The sequence below is a fragment of the Diceros bicornis genome, chromosome 9 (genome assembly GCF_020826845.1).
Source record: "Diceros bicornis minor isolate mBicDic1 chromosome 9, mDicBic1.mat.cur, whole genome shotgun sequence".
Taxonomy (NCBI): Eukaryota; Metazoa; Chordata; class Mammalia; order Perissodactyla; family Rhinocerotidae; genus Diceros; species Diceros bicornis.
In genome coordinates, this window is record NC_080748.1 from 22031957 (window position 1) to 22048839 (window position 16883).

At 40.2% G+C, this 16883-nt stretch overlaps 2 protein-coding genes across 1 annotated transcript in view; one reads left to right on the forward strand and one right to left on the reverse strand.

Annotated features, from left to right (window-relative positions):
* Positions 1–16883, forward strand: part of LOC131409893 (phosphatidylinositol 3,4,5-trisphosphate 3-phosphatase TPTE2-like) — a 227840-nt gene that overhangs the window by 35886 nt on the left and 175071 nt on the right.
* LOC131409888 (proline and serine-rich protein 1-like) overlaps positions 10824–16883 on the reverse strand; it is a 28136-nt gene continuing 22076 nt past the window's right edge. The window contains exons 11-13 of the mRNA XM_058547638.1: positions 13743–15528; positions 12842–12992; positions 10824–12244 (exon numbers count right to left, since the gene is read on the reverse strand). Of these exons, the coding sequence (XP_058403621.1) occupies positions 12122–12244; positions 12842–12992; positions 13743–15528 (2060 nt within the window). The 3' untranslated portion in view covers positions 10824–12121. The remainder of the gene's footprint in view (positions 12245–12841; positions 12993–13742; positions 15529–16883) is intronic.

The following is a 16883-nucleotide window of genomic DNA, read 5'->3' on the forward strand; positions in this document are numbered from 1 at the left end:
TTTTGTTGATCTTTTCAAAGAACCAACTCTTGGTTTTATTAATTTTTTCTATTGTTTTTTTTTTTGCCTCTATTTCATTTATTTCTGCTCTGATATTTATTATTTCCCTTCTTCTACTGATTTTGGCTTTGTTTGTTCTTCTTTTTCCAGTTCCATTAGGTGCATTGTTAGATTGTTTATTTGAGATTTTTCTTGTTTGTTGAGATAGGCCTGTATTGCTATAAACTTCTTTCTTAGAACCGCTTTTGCTGTATCCCATAAATTCTGGCATGTCGTATTTTCATTTTCATTTGTCTCCAGGTATTTTTTGATTTCTTCTTTGATTTCTTCGTTGATCCAGTCATTGTTCAGTAGCATTTTGTTTAATCTCCATGTATTCGTGGCTTTTCTGATTTTCTTCCTATCGTTGATTTCTAGTTTCATACCGTTGTGGTCAGAAAATATGCTTGGTATTATTTCAATCTTCTTAAATTTATGGATTCTTGTTTTGTGGCCTAATACGTGATCAATCCTGGAGAATGTTCCATGTGCATTTGAGAAGAATGTGTATTCTTCAGTTTTTGGACGGAGTGCTCTGTATATATCTACTAGGTCCCTCTGTTCGGGTGTCATTTAAGGCCAATGTTTCCTTATTGATCTTCTGTTTGGATGATCTATCCGTTGGTGTAAGTGGAGTGTTAAAGTCCCCTACTATTATTTTGTTACTGTCTATTTCTGTTTTTATGTCTGTTAATAATTGCTTTATATATTTAGGTGCACCTGCATTGAGTGCGTAGATATTTACAAGTGTTATATCCTCTTGTTGGATTGTTCCCTTGATCGTTATGTAATGCCCCTCTTTGTCTCTTTTTACAGCGTTTGTTTTTTTTTTTTAATATTTTATTTATTTATTTTTTCCCCCCAAAGCCCCAGTAGATAGCTGTACGTCATAGCTGCACATCCTTCTAGTTGCTGTATGTGGGACGCGGCCTCAGCATGGCCGGAGAAGCGGTGCGTCGGTGCGCGCCTGGGATCCGAACCTGGGCCGCCAGCAGCGGAGCGCGTGCACTTAACCGCTAAGCCACGGGGCCGGCCCTACAGCGTTTGTTTTAAAGTCTATTTTGTCTGATCTGAGTACTGCTACCCCAGCTTTCTTTTCATTGCCATTTGCATGGAGTATCTTTTTCCATCCCTTCACTTTCAGTTTGTGAGTGTCTTTAGGTCTGAAGTGTGTCTCTTTTATGCAGCATATATATGGGTCTTGTTGTTTTATCCAATCAGCCACCCTAGGCCTTTTAATTGGAGCATTTAGTCCATTGACGTTAAAGTAGCTATTGATAAGTATGTACTTACTGCCATTTTTTAACTTTTTTTTTTTCTCAGTGTTTTAGTAGTCTTTCTCTGTTCCTTTCTTCTTCTATACAGAATTGATGGTCTCTTTAATTTGACCTCTGTCTGAAAGCTCTATTCTTTAACTCCCCTTCTCCCTCCTTTTATGTTTTTGATATCATATCTAACCTCTTTTTTGTGCATTTGTATCCATTACCCTCTTATCATGGAAATAGATAATTTTTCCTATTTGTGGTCTTCTCTTTTCCCCTTAAATCAGTCCCTTTAACATTTCTTGTAGCACTGGTTTCTTGGTGACAAACTCCTTTAATTTTTGCTTGTCCGGGAAATTTTTGATCTCTCCTTTCATTTTGAATGATAACCTTGCCGGCTAGAGTATGCTCGGCTGTAAGGTTTTTCCTTTTAGCACTTTAAATTGATATGCCACTCTCTTCTAGCCTGTAAGGTTTCTGCTGAGAAGTCAGCTGATAGCCTTATGGGGTTTCTTTTGTATGTAACTTGACGTTCTCTTGTGGCTTTTAGGATTCTCTCTTTATCTTTAATTCCGGACATTTTGATTATGATGTGTCTTGGTGTGGGCCTCTTTGGGTTTATCTTGTTTGGGGCTCTCTGTGCTTCCTGCACCTGGATGTCTGTTTCCTTCCTTAGGTTACGAAAGTTTTCATCTATTATTTCCTGAAATAGATTCTCTGTCCCTTTGTCTCGCTCTTCTCCTTCTGGGACACCTATAACACGGATGTTAGTGCGCTTGATGTTGTCCCTGAGGTCCCTTAGACTGTCCTCACTCTTTTTAATTCTTTTCTCTTTTACCTGTTCAGCTTGGGTAATTTCTTCTAGTCTTGCGTCCAGCTCACAGATCCATTCTTCTGTATCCTCTACTCTGCTTTTGAGTCCCTCTAGTGAATTTTTCATTTCCAGCATTGTATTCTTCATTTCTGATGGTTCTTTTTTATATCTTCCATTTCTTTGTTGACATTCTCACTGAGTTCATCTATTCTTCTCCCCAGATCAGTGAGCATCCTTAACACTCTTAGTTTGAACTCTCTGTCGGGTAGGTTGCTCATTTCTGTTTCACTTAGTTCCTTTTCTGGGGTTTTGTCCTGTTCTCTTACTTGGAATGTATTCCTTTGCCTCCTCATTTTGCCTCTTTCCCTGTGCTTGTGTCTACGTATTAGGTAGGTCAGCTACGTCTCCTGCTCTTGGATAGATGACCTTATGTAAGTGATGGCTTAGGAGGCCTGCAGTGTGCTTCCCTTAGTTCTCAATGTTCCAGGGGTGACCCCTATGTGGGCTACGTGTGTCCTTCTGTTGTGGCCTATTTGCTCTCCCTGTGGGTGCCCAGGGAGGCCAAGTTATGCTCCTGGCCAGCTGCTGTAATGCTCAGCTGCTTGTAGTTGTTGTGGGCCCTTCAGTCTCTTTATCAGGTGTGGGGAGCCCAGCACAGTTGGCTGCAAGTTCTAATAGCACATTTGTGTTGCAGTATTTCTTTTAAGTGAGTAGGCCCCCAGCGTGGCAGGTTGTTAGGCTCAGGGCCTTACAATTGCTATAAGCCTCCAGCCTTTGGGTCTCTTGTCAGGTGTCTGAGGATTGCAGCTGGATGGGGCTGGCCTCAGGCACGGGAGCACCCAATTGTTTCAGGCTTTGGAAGGTGGGGAAAACCCCCTATGTGGGTCTTTGAGAAGCACAAGCAGCTGACAAGCCCCGCTGCCCACAGGTCCACACACAGTCAACACAGTCCTGCCCCGTGTGCGTGCCCCGACCTCCTGAAGCAGACCCAGTCTCTCCACGGCGGGAGCCCTAAACACTCCACCACTGCCCCACACTCTCCACCCGCTCCTTGTGCTCACCCTGCCCCTCTGAAGTGGGCTCAGTTGCCAGGCTGCAGAGAATCCAGTCACTAATCTATGCAGGCCCACAAGTTGCCTGAGGGCTTCTTATTGGGTGGGGCCAGTCTCTAGGGTGGGCTGCCGGCCCTGGCTGAGCTGGATTAAATGGGTGCTCTAGCAGGTGGGGCAGACCCTGGGCTAGCAGGCCTCAGGGAAAACTCCAATGGCATCTGTGTCAGCATGCCCACACCAGGCCACAACAACGGCCGCTGCCAACGTCCCAGTCCCTGGAGAGGTCCCACCTCTCACCGAGATGCACTCAGGGCCTATTAGGTGAGTCTCTTTTCACCAAAGCACTATGCACTTTTCTTTCTGGTGATTTTAGGATGCTTTCTGAAATGGGTGAGTTTGCGTGGGGGCCCTTTAAGAGCCGGTTTTAATGTCTTTGTGAACCAGCTTTTCTGGGGGTACTCCCCAATATTTTAGTAGCAGGCAAAGTCAGATATTATGCCACTCGTCTCGATTGTGGTGGGTCCCCAAAATGCCCACAGTGGGGGCGCACCCCGGCTCAGGGCCCCGCTCCTCCAGGGAGGGGTGCAGACCTGTGGGCTTCTCCCGGCGGCCGTGAGGTGCTGAGGCTTGTGAAGGTGGTGTTTTTCCTCTCCAGAAGGGAGTCTCTGCCTCTTCCACCTCAGTTAGGATTGTCCGTTGTTGCAGGAGTTCCTCTTATCCAGTTTTCAGTCCCGTCTCAGGGGTAACCTTTCCATGAGTAGTTGTAAACTGGCTGTGTCCACGGGAGGAGGCGAGTTCAGAGTCTGCCTACGCTGCCATCTTGACTTCCCCTTCACCAGGACAGCTATGTTTTTAAAAGCCCTGTCTCTATTCCCACTCTTGACGTATATACAAGATGTCCCTAAATATGTATATTTGATTTTCCCTGAATGTTCATCTTAGAGCACAAATGCTTCTTGAGATAATCCATTGTAGCCTTGGACCTTTCTCCTTTCCCAAGCTCCTGGTTTCAGAAACATTCTTCCGCCAGACGTCACCCATCATCACTTCTTGCTAAGATGCACACGTATGTTACAGGACATTTGCTACTCCCTTGGGAAAATGTTCCCTTTTCTTTAAATGGCTAAACTCTCTGATTTCATTAACTTTTCACCAATATCCATCATCCATCTATCTTATTCATTGTCGTTTATCTGATTCTTGAGTATCCACATCTTTAAAGAACAAATCCAGTCCATAGAGCTGTAAGGATATTTATAGTGATAACTTTCCAAACTGTACATCTGGCCTAGACCTCTTTCCAGAATAATATATATATATTTTTTTAATATTTATTTATTTAGTGTGTGTGTGTATATGTGTGTGTGTGTGAGGAAGATCAGCCTTGAGCTAACATCTGTGCCAATCCTCCTCTTTTTGCTGAGGAAGATTGGCCCTGAGCTAACACCTGTGCCCATCTTTCTCAACTTTATATGGGACGCCGCCACAGCATGGCCTGACAAGCGGTGTGTCAGTGCATGCCCGGGATCCGAACCTGGGCTACAGCAGCGGAGCACGTGCACTTAGCTGCTATGCCATGGGGCTGGCCACCAAAATAATATTTTTGTGTGTGTGTGAGGAAGATTAGCCCTGAGCTAACATCCGATGCCAATCCTCCTCTTTTTGCTGAGGAAGACTGGCCCTGGGCTAGCATCCATGCCCACCTTCCTCTACTTTATATGGGACTGTGCCACAGCATGGCTTGACAAGCGGTGCGTTGGTCCATGCCCAGGATCAGAACCTGCGAACCCCAGGTTGCCGCAGCAGAGCGCATGAACTTAACTGCTGTGCCACCCGGCCGGCCCCCAGAATGTTTTCAACTATCAGCTGACTAAACAGCTCTACCTGAATGCCCCTCCCTCCAATTTAATATTCTATCCATTAGAAAGCATTCTATTGAATAGACATTTTTATTATGGAAATTTTGATGATACACATGACATAATATATACAATGTATGTATGTATATGTATAATGTGTGCATATGTGTGTATTTATTGAGTAAAAGGAACAATGATGAACATACTACCCAACCTTCGAACTAGAACATGACCAACACCGATGAAGCTATTTGAGTATTCTTCCCCAAGTCTCATCTCCATCTCCCCATAACCACAATGCATAATTGTGTCGATTATTTTCTTTGCTTTTAAAAGTTTTTTAATCATACATGTATATATCTCTGAACAATATATTATTTAGCTTTATTTGCTTTTGACTTATGTAAAAATACTCATGTAGTCTCCTGGATTGCTTTTATGGCTCCATATTATGTTTTTAAGGTTCATCTACATTGCTGCATGAAGCTATTGTTTGTTCTTTTTCAGTCTACTTAACACATGATAGTGTAAATAGGCCACAGTTCACTTATTTGGAATATTTTCAAGTTTTTGTTATTACAAATAATGCTACCATGAATATTTTTGTACATGTCTCCTGGTACATATATATATGCAAGAATTTCTCTAGGCCCTAAAATCAAGGTATACACATCCAGAAATGGAATTGCTAGAATTATGTTCAACTTTACAAAACTGTCGTACACCATTTTGCAAAACTGTTTTCCAAAGTGGTTTGTTCTTATCAACTTAATCTTCTACTAGCAGTGTACAAGTTTTCCTCTTGTTACACATCATTGATACCACTTGATATTGTTAGCACTTTTGATACTTGACAACTTAGTGGGTGTAAAATAGTATTTCATCATAATCTGAATTTCTATTTCCCTGAATTTTAACGAGGCTGAACAATTTTCATATGGCTATTTACAACTCATGTTTTCTTCTCTGTGAATTGTACGTGTCTTTTGCTCTTTTTAAATTTTTTTGCCTTTTTCTTACTGATTTAGGGGTAGTCTTCGTATATACTTATATATACATGATATGTACAAATACTTTCTATATACTTATATACACTGATATGTAACAGTTACACGAGTGGCAGGTATATTCTCCTAGTGGTGGTTTATCTTACCTTTTTTATGATGCCTTTGATATAAATACATGAAGCTTTAATGTATTTAGTGTTTGATGTGCCTTGTTTAAAAATCCTTCCCTTTCTAAGGTCTTGAAGACACTCTCTTGTATCTTCTTGGAAAGCTTTCAGAGTTATTCTTTTGAATTAAGTCTTTAATTCACCTAGAGTTGCTTTTTGTGCATGGTGTAGTGTAGGGATTCATTTAAATTTTCTTCCATATAAATAACCAATTATCACAGCAGCTTATAATAGTCCAACACCTTAACTGATGTGTTATAAATTGTTTCCATATGAGTGGGTGTTCATGGGCTCTCCATAATGCTCCACTATCAGTTTGTTATCCCCAATTAATACTGCATTGTCTCAGTTTCTATGGCTGTATAATAAGTCTTGGTATTTGATAGTGCAGGTTATTTGTTCATTGTCTTCAGAAGTGTTTTGGCTATTCTTCGTCCTTTGCTCTTCCATATAAATTTTAGAATAAGCTTAGAAAACATTGAAAACTGTTGGGATTTTGATTGGAATTGCATTGAATTCAGAGATTGACTGGACATCCTCAAGTATCTGTTATTTGTAACCGTGACCATTGTGTGTCCTCCATTTAAACAGGTTTTCTTTAATGATTCTCATCAAGTTAAAAAAAAAATTTCTCCATAAAGTTGCTTATTTTTTTGTTGGATTTATTCCTAGGTAACATGTTACTGTTTTCTTCTTTTTTTAAAGACTTTTTTTTCTGTTGCTATTTCTATTTTTTCTAATAATTTTTCTATTGATGTCATAATAGTTTATAACATTGTGAGATTCCAGTTGTACATTATTATTTGTCAGTCACCACATAAATGTGCCCCTTCACCCCTTGTGCCCACCCTCCAACTCCCTTCTCCCAGTAACCACCAAACTGTTCTCTCTGTCTGTGTCTTAGTTTATATTCCACGTAGGGGTGAAGTCATACAGTGTATGTCTTTCTCCTTCTGGCTTATTTCACTTAACACAATACCCTGCAGGTCCATCCATGCTGTTGGCAAATGGGATGATTTTGAAAAACTTTATTGTTTTTTTAATTTTTAATTAAATTTTTTATTGTAGTAACATTGGTTTGTAACATTGTATACATTTCAGGCATACATCATTATACTTCTATTTCTGCATTGATTACATCACATTCACCACCCAAATACTAATTACAATCCATCACCACACACATGTGCCTAATCATCCCTTTCGCCCTCCTCCCTCCCCTCTCCCCCTCTGGTAACCACCAATCCAATCTCTGTCTCTCTTTCTTGTTTTTATCTTCTACTTATGAGTGAGATCATGTGGTATTTGACCTTCTCCGACTTATTTCACTTTGCATAATACCCTCAATGTCCATCCATGTTGTCACAAATGGCTGGATTTCATCGTTTCTTATGGCTGAGTAGTATTCCATTGTGTATATATACCACATCTTCTTTATCCATTCGTCCCTTGATGGGCACTTAGGTTGCTTCCAAGGACTTTATTTCTTTAGAGCAGTTTTACGTTCACAACAAAATTGAGAGGAAGGTACAGAGATTTCCATCTCTCCTGCCCCGACTCATGCACATCCTCCCCCATTATCAACATTGCCCACCAAGAGTGGTACATTTATTACAATTGATGAACCTACACTGATGCATTATAATCATTCAAAGTCAATAGGGTTCACTCTTGGTGTTGTACATTCTATGGGTTTGGACAAATGTATAACATCATGTATCCATCATTATACTATCATACAGAGTATTTTCACTGCCCTAAAAATCCTCTGCACTCTATTTACCTTTCCCTGCCCCTCCCCTCAACCCTGGCAACCACTGATTTTTTTCACTGTGTCCATATTTTTGCCTCTTCCAGTGTGTCATATACTTGGAATCACACAGGAAGCCTTTTAAGATTGGTTTCTTTCACTTAGTAATATGCATTTAAGGTCCCATAATGTCTTTTCATGGCTTGATATCTTATTTCTTTTTAGTGCCAAATAGTATTCCATTGTCTAGTATTTTCTTTTTTTGAATCGTTTTCTCCTGTTGCTCATATTTGAAAATGCAACTGACTTTTGAGTATATCTGTAAATCTGTAAAATGTATCTTGCTAAGCTTTATATCTTCCTTTCCAATCATTACACCTTTTACTTCTTTTTTGTACCTTACTGAACTAGCTAGGGATGTCAGGTACAACGCTGAATTACATTTTACTTGATCACTCTCTGATTCTAAAGGCATATTCCTCACACTTCATAATTAAGAATAATGTGTGCTATACTTTTATAGATTTCCTTTACCTGATAAAGTTTCCTTCTTTTCCTAGTTTGCTAAGTGTGTGTGTTTTAACCATTATGGTGACTGAATTTTACTTTTTTTATACAGAGACTGAGAAAATGGTTTTCCTCCATTTGTCCATGTGATGAACTACACTTTTAGATTTCTTAATGTTATTTTGTTCTTACACTCCTGATATAAACCCAACTTGATTATATCATTTTTTAAGAATAAATGCTCTATTCTTGTTGCTATTTTATTTATGATGTTTTACTATTATCTTGGGTAAGGTTGACTTGCGTTTGTTCTTTCTCATACTATTCTTGTCTGAGTTTTGGTATCATGGTTATACTGGTCCATAGGAATGAGCTGAGGAGTGTGTTCTCTTTCTATTCTCTAGGAAGAGTATGTTCAGGAGAACCAGCCTGGAAAGCTTTCTGAGCCTGCTGCTTCCTTTCCACTTACAAGGTTTGTCATACTAACACACAGGCAAGTATTGCTAACATCTTACTGTGCACTTCTCACTTCTTCCATTTTTCTGTGCCTTCTAGATGTTTTTTCTTATTCTTTTCCTTCTCTATCAATTAGGAGTTATAAACACTGATGACTTTTACCTTTCACCATGAAATTTTACCAGGCATAAATTAAATTTTAAATGTAAATTAAAAAGTCAGTATCATAATGCCCCTCCTGAGTACAAAGACCTTGGGGATACTTTAAAAATTTTTTTTTTAAAGAGTTGTCTTTTTATTTATTTATTTATTTTTTTGTGAGGAAGATCAGCCCTGAGCTACCATCCATGCCAATCCTCCTTTTTTTTTTTTTTTTTTTTTTTGCTGAGGAAGACCGGCCCCGAGCTAACATCCGTGCCCATCTCCCTCCACTTTATGTGGGATGCCACCACAGCATGGCCTGACAAGCGGTGTGTTGGTGCGCACCCGGGATCCGAACCCGGGGCCACCAGCAGCGGAGCCCGTGCACTTAACCGCTACGCCACAGGTCCAGCCCCCAAGGGGATACTTTAATTTTGATCATCCTTCCCAATTTACTTGCCAGTGTTTTCAAATATTTAATCTTTTAACTCATCCAAATTAGACACTGTTTACTAACATTGTATCACCTTTAAAAACAACAAAGGCTCATTAAGTTTGATTCGGAGTAAAGTCTTTTCTAAAATTCTGTGACACTAACTGTATTTTATAAATGCACACACTAAACTCATTTGGCAAATCACATGGTAAGGCTTAAAATAAGGTTAATCAATTATATAACAATGTTTGCAAATCCTGTGTAGACCACAGGCCTTTATGGAAAGGGAATGGAGAGGTACATTTCTATTCCCTTCTCATAATGAAAAATCTATCCTCTTCGTTTTTGGATTTCTGCAATAACCATCCAGTTTACTACTTCCAATCCAGCCTCCATGCTGCAGCCCAAGTGATTTTTGCAAAGTGCTCTCTGATAAATTTCCAAACTCTTGACCACAAAACAAATGCCCAACTCCTTAGCATGGCTTAGAGGGTCTTTTGTGATCATGTCTTTCCCTTGTTTTTTAGATTCACTTGAACTACAAACTTCATTCAAACTCCATCCAGTTATATGATTGTTTTACTATGCTACTCTGTCACACTTTGTGCCTTTATAAAGGATGTTAATTCTTGCCCATCCTTTAAGACTTTAATGTCACTGAGAAAACCTTTCTGGATTTCCTCAGGCAGTAAGGTACTCACCCACCCTCCTATGTATTTTCATAGCACTTGATAGTACAAGTAGCCTTGATATTGGTAGTAAATGCTTGGTTCAAATCTACACTTCCTCATGTGTGACTTACATCTTGGTTTCTCTATCTGGTTAATTAGGTTGCTAGTACTTATCTCACAGGGTTGTGAGATACATAAAACTAGTTCCCAGTAATTATATTGCAAGTGCTCCAAAATGTTCTCTTCGTTTTATATAAACCTTTAAGTGCCCAATATGTGCAAGATGTCAGGAATACATCTAAAAAACGAATAGGATACAGTTCCTTTGCTGTGATGATAAGGGGCTCATTGGACAGCAGACTAAACCTGTTAGCATCAATATAGAAAGATTACTCAATAACTTATCTGAATGAATGGACAACATATATAAGCAATACACAATAATCTTTAAAAAGTTTTATGAGTGTAGACTTAAAGAACAAATGACAACTTCTAATAACTGGTATCGATTAACTATGAGGTTACATTCTGTGTTTGAAGATAATTAAAGGCATAAATAGTCTGTTTCAGGTGTTGGTAATAATAGAACTTTCACATAAGACATTACTTAAAGGATGAGCAATCAGTAGTATATATTGAGTTACAACTAAATTCGGACAAAAATGTTCTATACCTCAAGCACATACAAAAAATTAAAAAGCCTATCCAAGTATTTAATAAAACACTTATAAAATATTTGTCATATCCATAAAGTTTATTTTAAAAAACTGTTAAAAACTAACCATACAGGAATATTTATTAATATACTTAAAAAGTTTGTCCCCCATGTTGAAGGAAGATACATTAGCAACATCTTCCAGACACCATCTTTATAAAAGTAAAACTTCTAGATGCTGAAATGTACTACAGTAGATTCTATAGTTTACACTTGGAATCACAGGATTGGAAATCATTCTCCCTACGCCCCCGTTCCCCCCAATGTGGCAGTTACTATACTTAAATTAATGACATTCAATCATGTTAAACTACCACAGATCCTTAGAGTACAGGCTGCATTATCTACTAACAGAGCAAGTCTTCTCTATTTGTTCTCACATAATTATTTTAGATAAGCATTTGACTTTAAGTACAAATAAAAATACTACATCCCATGATTGTAAACATTCACCAAGAGCTTCCAGAGTACAATGAGTAATAGAGGTGGCCCAAGAGTCAGTCAGATGTTCCTCACTCATTTGGATACTGCTGAGATTAAGAAAAAAGTTTTGAAGGCAAATTATCACAAGCCTTACTTGTATTTCTGTTAAGACAGTAGTTCTGGATATGTATTTTTAGTCGAAAACACCTGAAAGTCACTCTAAAGACTATATTAAGCACCATTTTCACTTACCTGAAATATATTGAGTTAAATTCAGCAGTATATGTATGATCATTAATGTCAGAAATGAAAGATAATGGTGGGTCTCCAGTTCCTGTCTGTGGATACACATGGAGTACAGAGTTCCCATGATGCAACAGGAACCACTCATGCACGCCAAGGGCCACACGCAACCCGTAAGTCAGAGGCACAACTATTACTTCCGTCAGTGGATGCTGTACGAGCAGATTTAAGGCTGTATTCGGCTATAAAGAGTTCAACCTCCTCTTTAGTATTCTTCCTACATAGATTACAGACACGACTCAAAATTTCATTGGGTGAGAGGTGAAAAGTCCCCAAATAGTTTTTTAATACTATTCCCCATATAATGTATTGTCAGTATATTTACATAGGGGAGTGTTCTTATTTAAAACCATTTAAAAAAATGCAACCATGTTTTTTAAACTCTTATCCCCGTTTTCCTAGGATCACCCTCATTCTCATTTTCTGACTTCTGGTCAACTTCACATTTGTCAGACCGTTCACTGCAGTCCTTAGGCAATTGTGATGTTGCTCCAAAAGAGAATACAAATTAAAATATATTCACTGCCACCCACTTTGGGACAGGCCTGTTTGCAAAGAAAATGGTGTTCCTGGTGTTGAAGGATAACTAGGAAATCCATCCGGCTGAGCTGGATAGCTGTCCAGAGCCGAAGTTGAGTGAACCTGATAGAAAGAAGAATGTGCAGTTTAGCAGAATGCCAGATTCAATCAGGTCTGTACTTGCTTTGGCCTGTGCCACGCTACAGATATTCAGAATAGGAAAGAAAAGAAGAACTCGGGGGCAGCACAAGTCTGCTCAGTCTCCCGAAATTTTTAAGAAACATTCAAACTTCTTTAGATGGAGGAAGTACCTAAAAATGCATTAAAATATTTAACATTCTTTTAAAAAATCAATAGGTTTTCTCAAGATAATTTACTTTAATGGCCCCTTATTTCAGCTTAAATTGTAGAAGACAAGCAAACTTTAACTGTCACGTATAAAAATTCCATTTGCAAAATCTCCAAACTGAGATTTTAAAGTCTACGACCAGGAAAACCATTTCACACAGGTGAATATATTCCACCACTTTCATTACCCTTCTGCAGGAAGACAAGCATAATCTGCAAGTTTTGGGAGAACTAATTATCAAACCCCTAGACATTCTCATATGAAATTTTTTGCCAATGTTGGGATATCACAATCGGTACTGCAATGTTATCACTACAGAACCTATGCTACATATGCTGCCATTTTATTTACGCCCGATGTTGCCTGCTCACCTGCTGTAGCAGTGCTGACTGTGCAGCTGCATTATGCTGTAATTCCTGCAGGGATGACTGTGAAGGATTCTGGGAAAACCCGGGGATACCCGGGAGGGACAAAAGGCCTGGAAAAACAGAACTGCCTGCAGCTTGAAGTCCCGATGATAAGCTAAAACAGTAGATAGAACAGGTCAAACTGTAGATAAGACATAAAAGCGACAGCTTCGATATTTGTCAAATACAAGATCCTAAGATGTAAAAAAAAACAAAAAATCTTAGAATTTCTCTACTGGAAGGAACCATAAAAGTCAGCCACTCGCTGATGTAAAACTTACTCTTATAAAGTACATTATTGCGAATGCAATAAGTCTATGTTTTGCATATAATACTTCTTGCTATTTTATAATCAAGTTAAATTACCAAACACAAATCCTAATTATCTGAGCCAGCGTTAATATTTTATATATCTGTTTTAACATGTTCGAAGAGCCACAAAACATTTTTTGAGCAGTGAAGTTTTACCCCAGAAAAATATAATTTAGCATCACCAAACAATTAGATTTTGACTTTCATTTGAATGATTTAAAAATAAGACTATGGGGGCCGGCCTGGTAGCGCAAGCGGTTAGGTGCGCATGCTCCGCTGCAGCTGCCTGGGGTTCACCGGTTTAGATCCCAGGCACGCACCGACACACCGCGTGTTAAGCCATGCTGTGGCGGTGTCCCATATAAAGTAGAGGAAGATGGGCACGGATCTTAGCCCAGGGCCAGTCTTCCTCAGCAAAAAAGAGGAGGATTGGCATTGGATGTTAGCTCAGGGCTGGTCCTCCTCACAAAAAATAAATAAATAAATAAATAAGACTATGATCCACAAGTTAAGTAAAGAATGATTTTATCCTCTTTCCAAAATATTCACATACCCGGCTTGTGCAACAAGGGCAGAGTTGAAGTTGGAACTAAATGCTGAAGCGAATCCTGGGAGGACGGGAGCTGGTGATGGGGCTGTGGCAGCAACGGGAAGTGGTGTGACGGCTGCCACTGTAGATGGCGCCTGCAGCCCCGGGAACGAAGGGAGAGCAGGGGTGACGCCAGGGGTGTTAGCGACAGAGAAGCCAGGGTAGGAGGGATTTGAAGACAGCAGAGGTCCTTGAGTAACTGAAAAAAGTGAGGGGACAGCAGTGGACAGGTTGAGGGGGAAAGGCGCTGCTGAGACGGGTGCTGAGGCAGAAAGCCCTGAGAGAACGGCCGCTGTCGAACTAGGATGAGGGACAGACGCGGAGGTGACAGCTGCAGATGAGGTGGCTATTAACGATCCTGGAAGAGATACTGACGGATTAAGAGTCGGGTTGCCAGTTAAAGGGAAATTATTGGTCAAAGAAGTGAAAGGAGGAAGAGCAGTGAATACTGGAGTGATGGGAGTGGAGGAACCATGTGGAGGAAGGGAGATAGAGGAGAGGGGGTTTGAAACATTCAAGGGAGTACTCAAACTGGAGAGACCTGATAATGCAGGATTAAGGCAAGTAGATAGACTGATGGGCACTGATGCTGAAGTATATGCACGACCCAATGTCCCTGATAAACCTAAAGTGCCATGAGAGGGATTCACGAAATGAGATGGGCCTTTGAAGGCTGAGGGAGTAGGACTCGTGGGCTCAGTTTTGATCATAACAGAAAGAGTTGTTACAGTAGGGGCAGATGAAATGTGAAGGTCTGAGTTACTTGGGTGGGGGCCATGCAAAAGGGTAGCTGAGGAACCACAGCTAACTGGCACTGAAGTCGAAGATGATGTAGGAGTAGCTAGAGGAGACTGCACAGGCAAAGTAGAGGGAGTGGAGGTTGAATTAGCCACAGGAGATGGCAGGCCTGGGAACATGGCCAACCCTGGAGTGGAAGACCTCTGTGGGGCGGGAATGGCTGATGGGGCATAGCACTTGTTAACAGCTAAAGCAGGAGAATCAGAGTTCTGATTAGTAAGAGAAGACAGAGAAGCCAGCCCACTTGTAACGGCAGAAGATAAAGCAGAAGGGTTGATTAAATTGGTATCATTTGACGTCAGAAAGCCCTTTAAAGCAGACAGAAGAGGATTATTTACACCAAGTGGACAAGCAACACCAGGAGCAGAACCACCGGCAATTACAGAAGGAGTTGGGTTGGATACGCCTTGGGATGTTGGTGTTAAGGGCAAGGGGAGCCCTGCAAAGACTGAGGACAATGAAGCAGAACTTGGGTTGTTGGTAGAAGCAGCAGTAGAGGTGGCAGAGAAAGGGAGGCTAGTGAAGGGGGCAGAAGTAGAGGCAAATATTTCACTGGAAGCAGGAGTGGCCTGAGGTGTGGGTGTGGCCTGAGGGGCTGGGACAGGAGCAGCAGAAGGACCTGGCAGTGCAACTAGCCCAGAAAAAACTGAAGGAACAGGAGCAGACGTTGTACTGTGGACAGAAGTGACAGGTGCAGCAGGCAGCGAAGGGGTCCTGATAACTGTTGGATTTGGCGTTGATGGCTGTGGTGCGTGAACGGCTGCGGAGACCTGCCCTGGGAACACAGGAAGGACAGTATTCGGCATGTTCATCCCAGAAATGGTGGCGGTTGCTGATGCTGAGGGGAGATTTACTGCCTTGACCGGGGATGCAGTGGGGACGGGAGTTGCAGCAGGTGTTGAAGGGTTAGAACCATGAGGAGAAAAGAGTTGACTGGCTGGTGTAGAAAATGCTGTGGGGGGAAAAAGGGGCAAGAATTTATCATTATGCTGAAATGTCATATTTTAACTCAAAAGAAAAGCATAAAAATTTTTGTAGTATTTAACAAATATCAAAGAAAATCAGTGACAGGTATAACAGGCTATTGCAATGCATAAATTGCTAGATTCCCTTATCCTGGTTTTCACTACAGAGCCTCAGTTAGATCCAGTTGTCTTCTAGACTCTGCTCAGAATAGCCCTTCAATTCACAGTGAGGAAGTCTTGAGAAGTTAGCAAATAAATTTTCCTTTCATATTTTCCCAATTTTTAAAAATTCAAAGAATTTATTTTAACTGTGATTAAGGTTGGTGTATTGCCTTTACCTTTTACTCTTTCAAACCACTTATCTAGAGTAATAATACAAGTCATTTCTCCCTCTTAAGAGCTTTCAGGACATCACTTTCCTTTTAGGGGCATACAAGGCCTTCCAGAATTCACCCCATCTCTCCAGTATTCTTTGTTGCCACTCTGGGAGTTGAATTGAATATTCCAGATTATCAACCTACAGTTTTCTCCCCAAGCATTTTCTCATACTGACTCCTCTACACTACCTTAACCTCTAACTTTACTTGGCTTTTCCTAGGAGTTCCTTTAGGGGCAAGAAGCCGTGTCTAACTCATCTTCAGAGCCTTAGTACCTAGCACAGTGCATGGCACCTTATATTTTATAAGTGTTTGCTGCACTGGATACATCATGATTACCTCAACTATAGTTCCCAAACCCATCCAAGGACTTATTCTCAAGACTTATAGTTTGCTATAATATTTTTATTTTGATAAACTCTATAAATAATTAACATAAGTATTCTTGGGGATGATTTGGGTTTCCTCTCTAAATCAATTTTTAAATGACTGTTAGCCTCTGATGATCTTGTTGATGCCAAATGGAAACCACGACTTAGGTAGCTAATGTCGTAATAACAATTATCATCTGCTGCCATACCCACATTGAAGTTTGTTTCAGTTGTAAACAGAGAACATGTTTTTTTGCAGTCATAATCAACCGAAAGACATTTTCATGGACTAAGACTTAAATTTTTAAATCTATGCATAATGAAGACTTTTGACATACCAAAGCTGACATGGCCAATGTCAGCTATGTTAATCACGGGTACCATAGGAAAAGAACAGACGAAAATGGCATATACATTATACATTTCCACTAAGTGATGGCCAAAGGAGCCACATTGGGCTGAACAAATTTTACAGTTGTTTTAGAAAAGAAACATGGTAGAAGAATTGACCAACGGTAATATATAAATACACAAACTTCAAACTCAAAAGGCCTGAAGTCTGTACCGTATTTGTGTTGTAAGCAGTACTTTAGT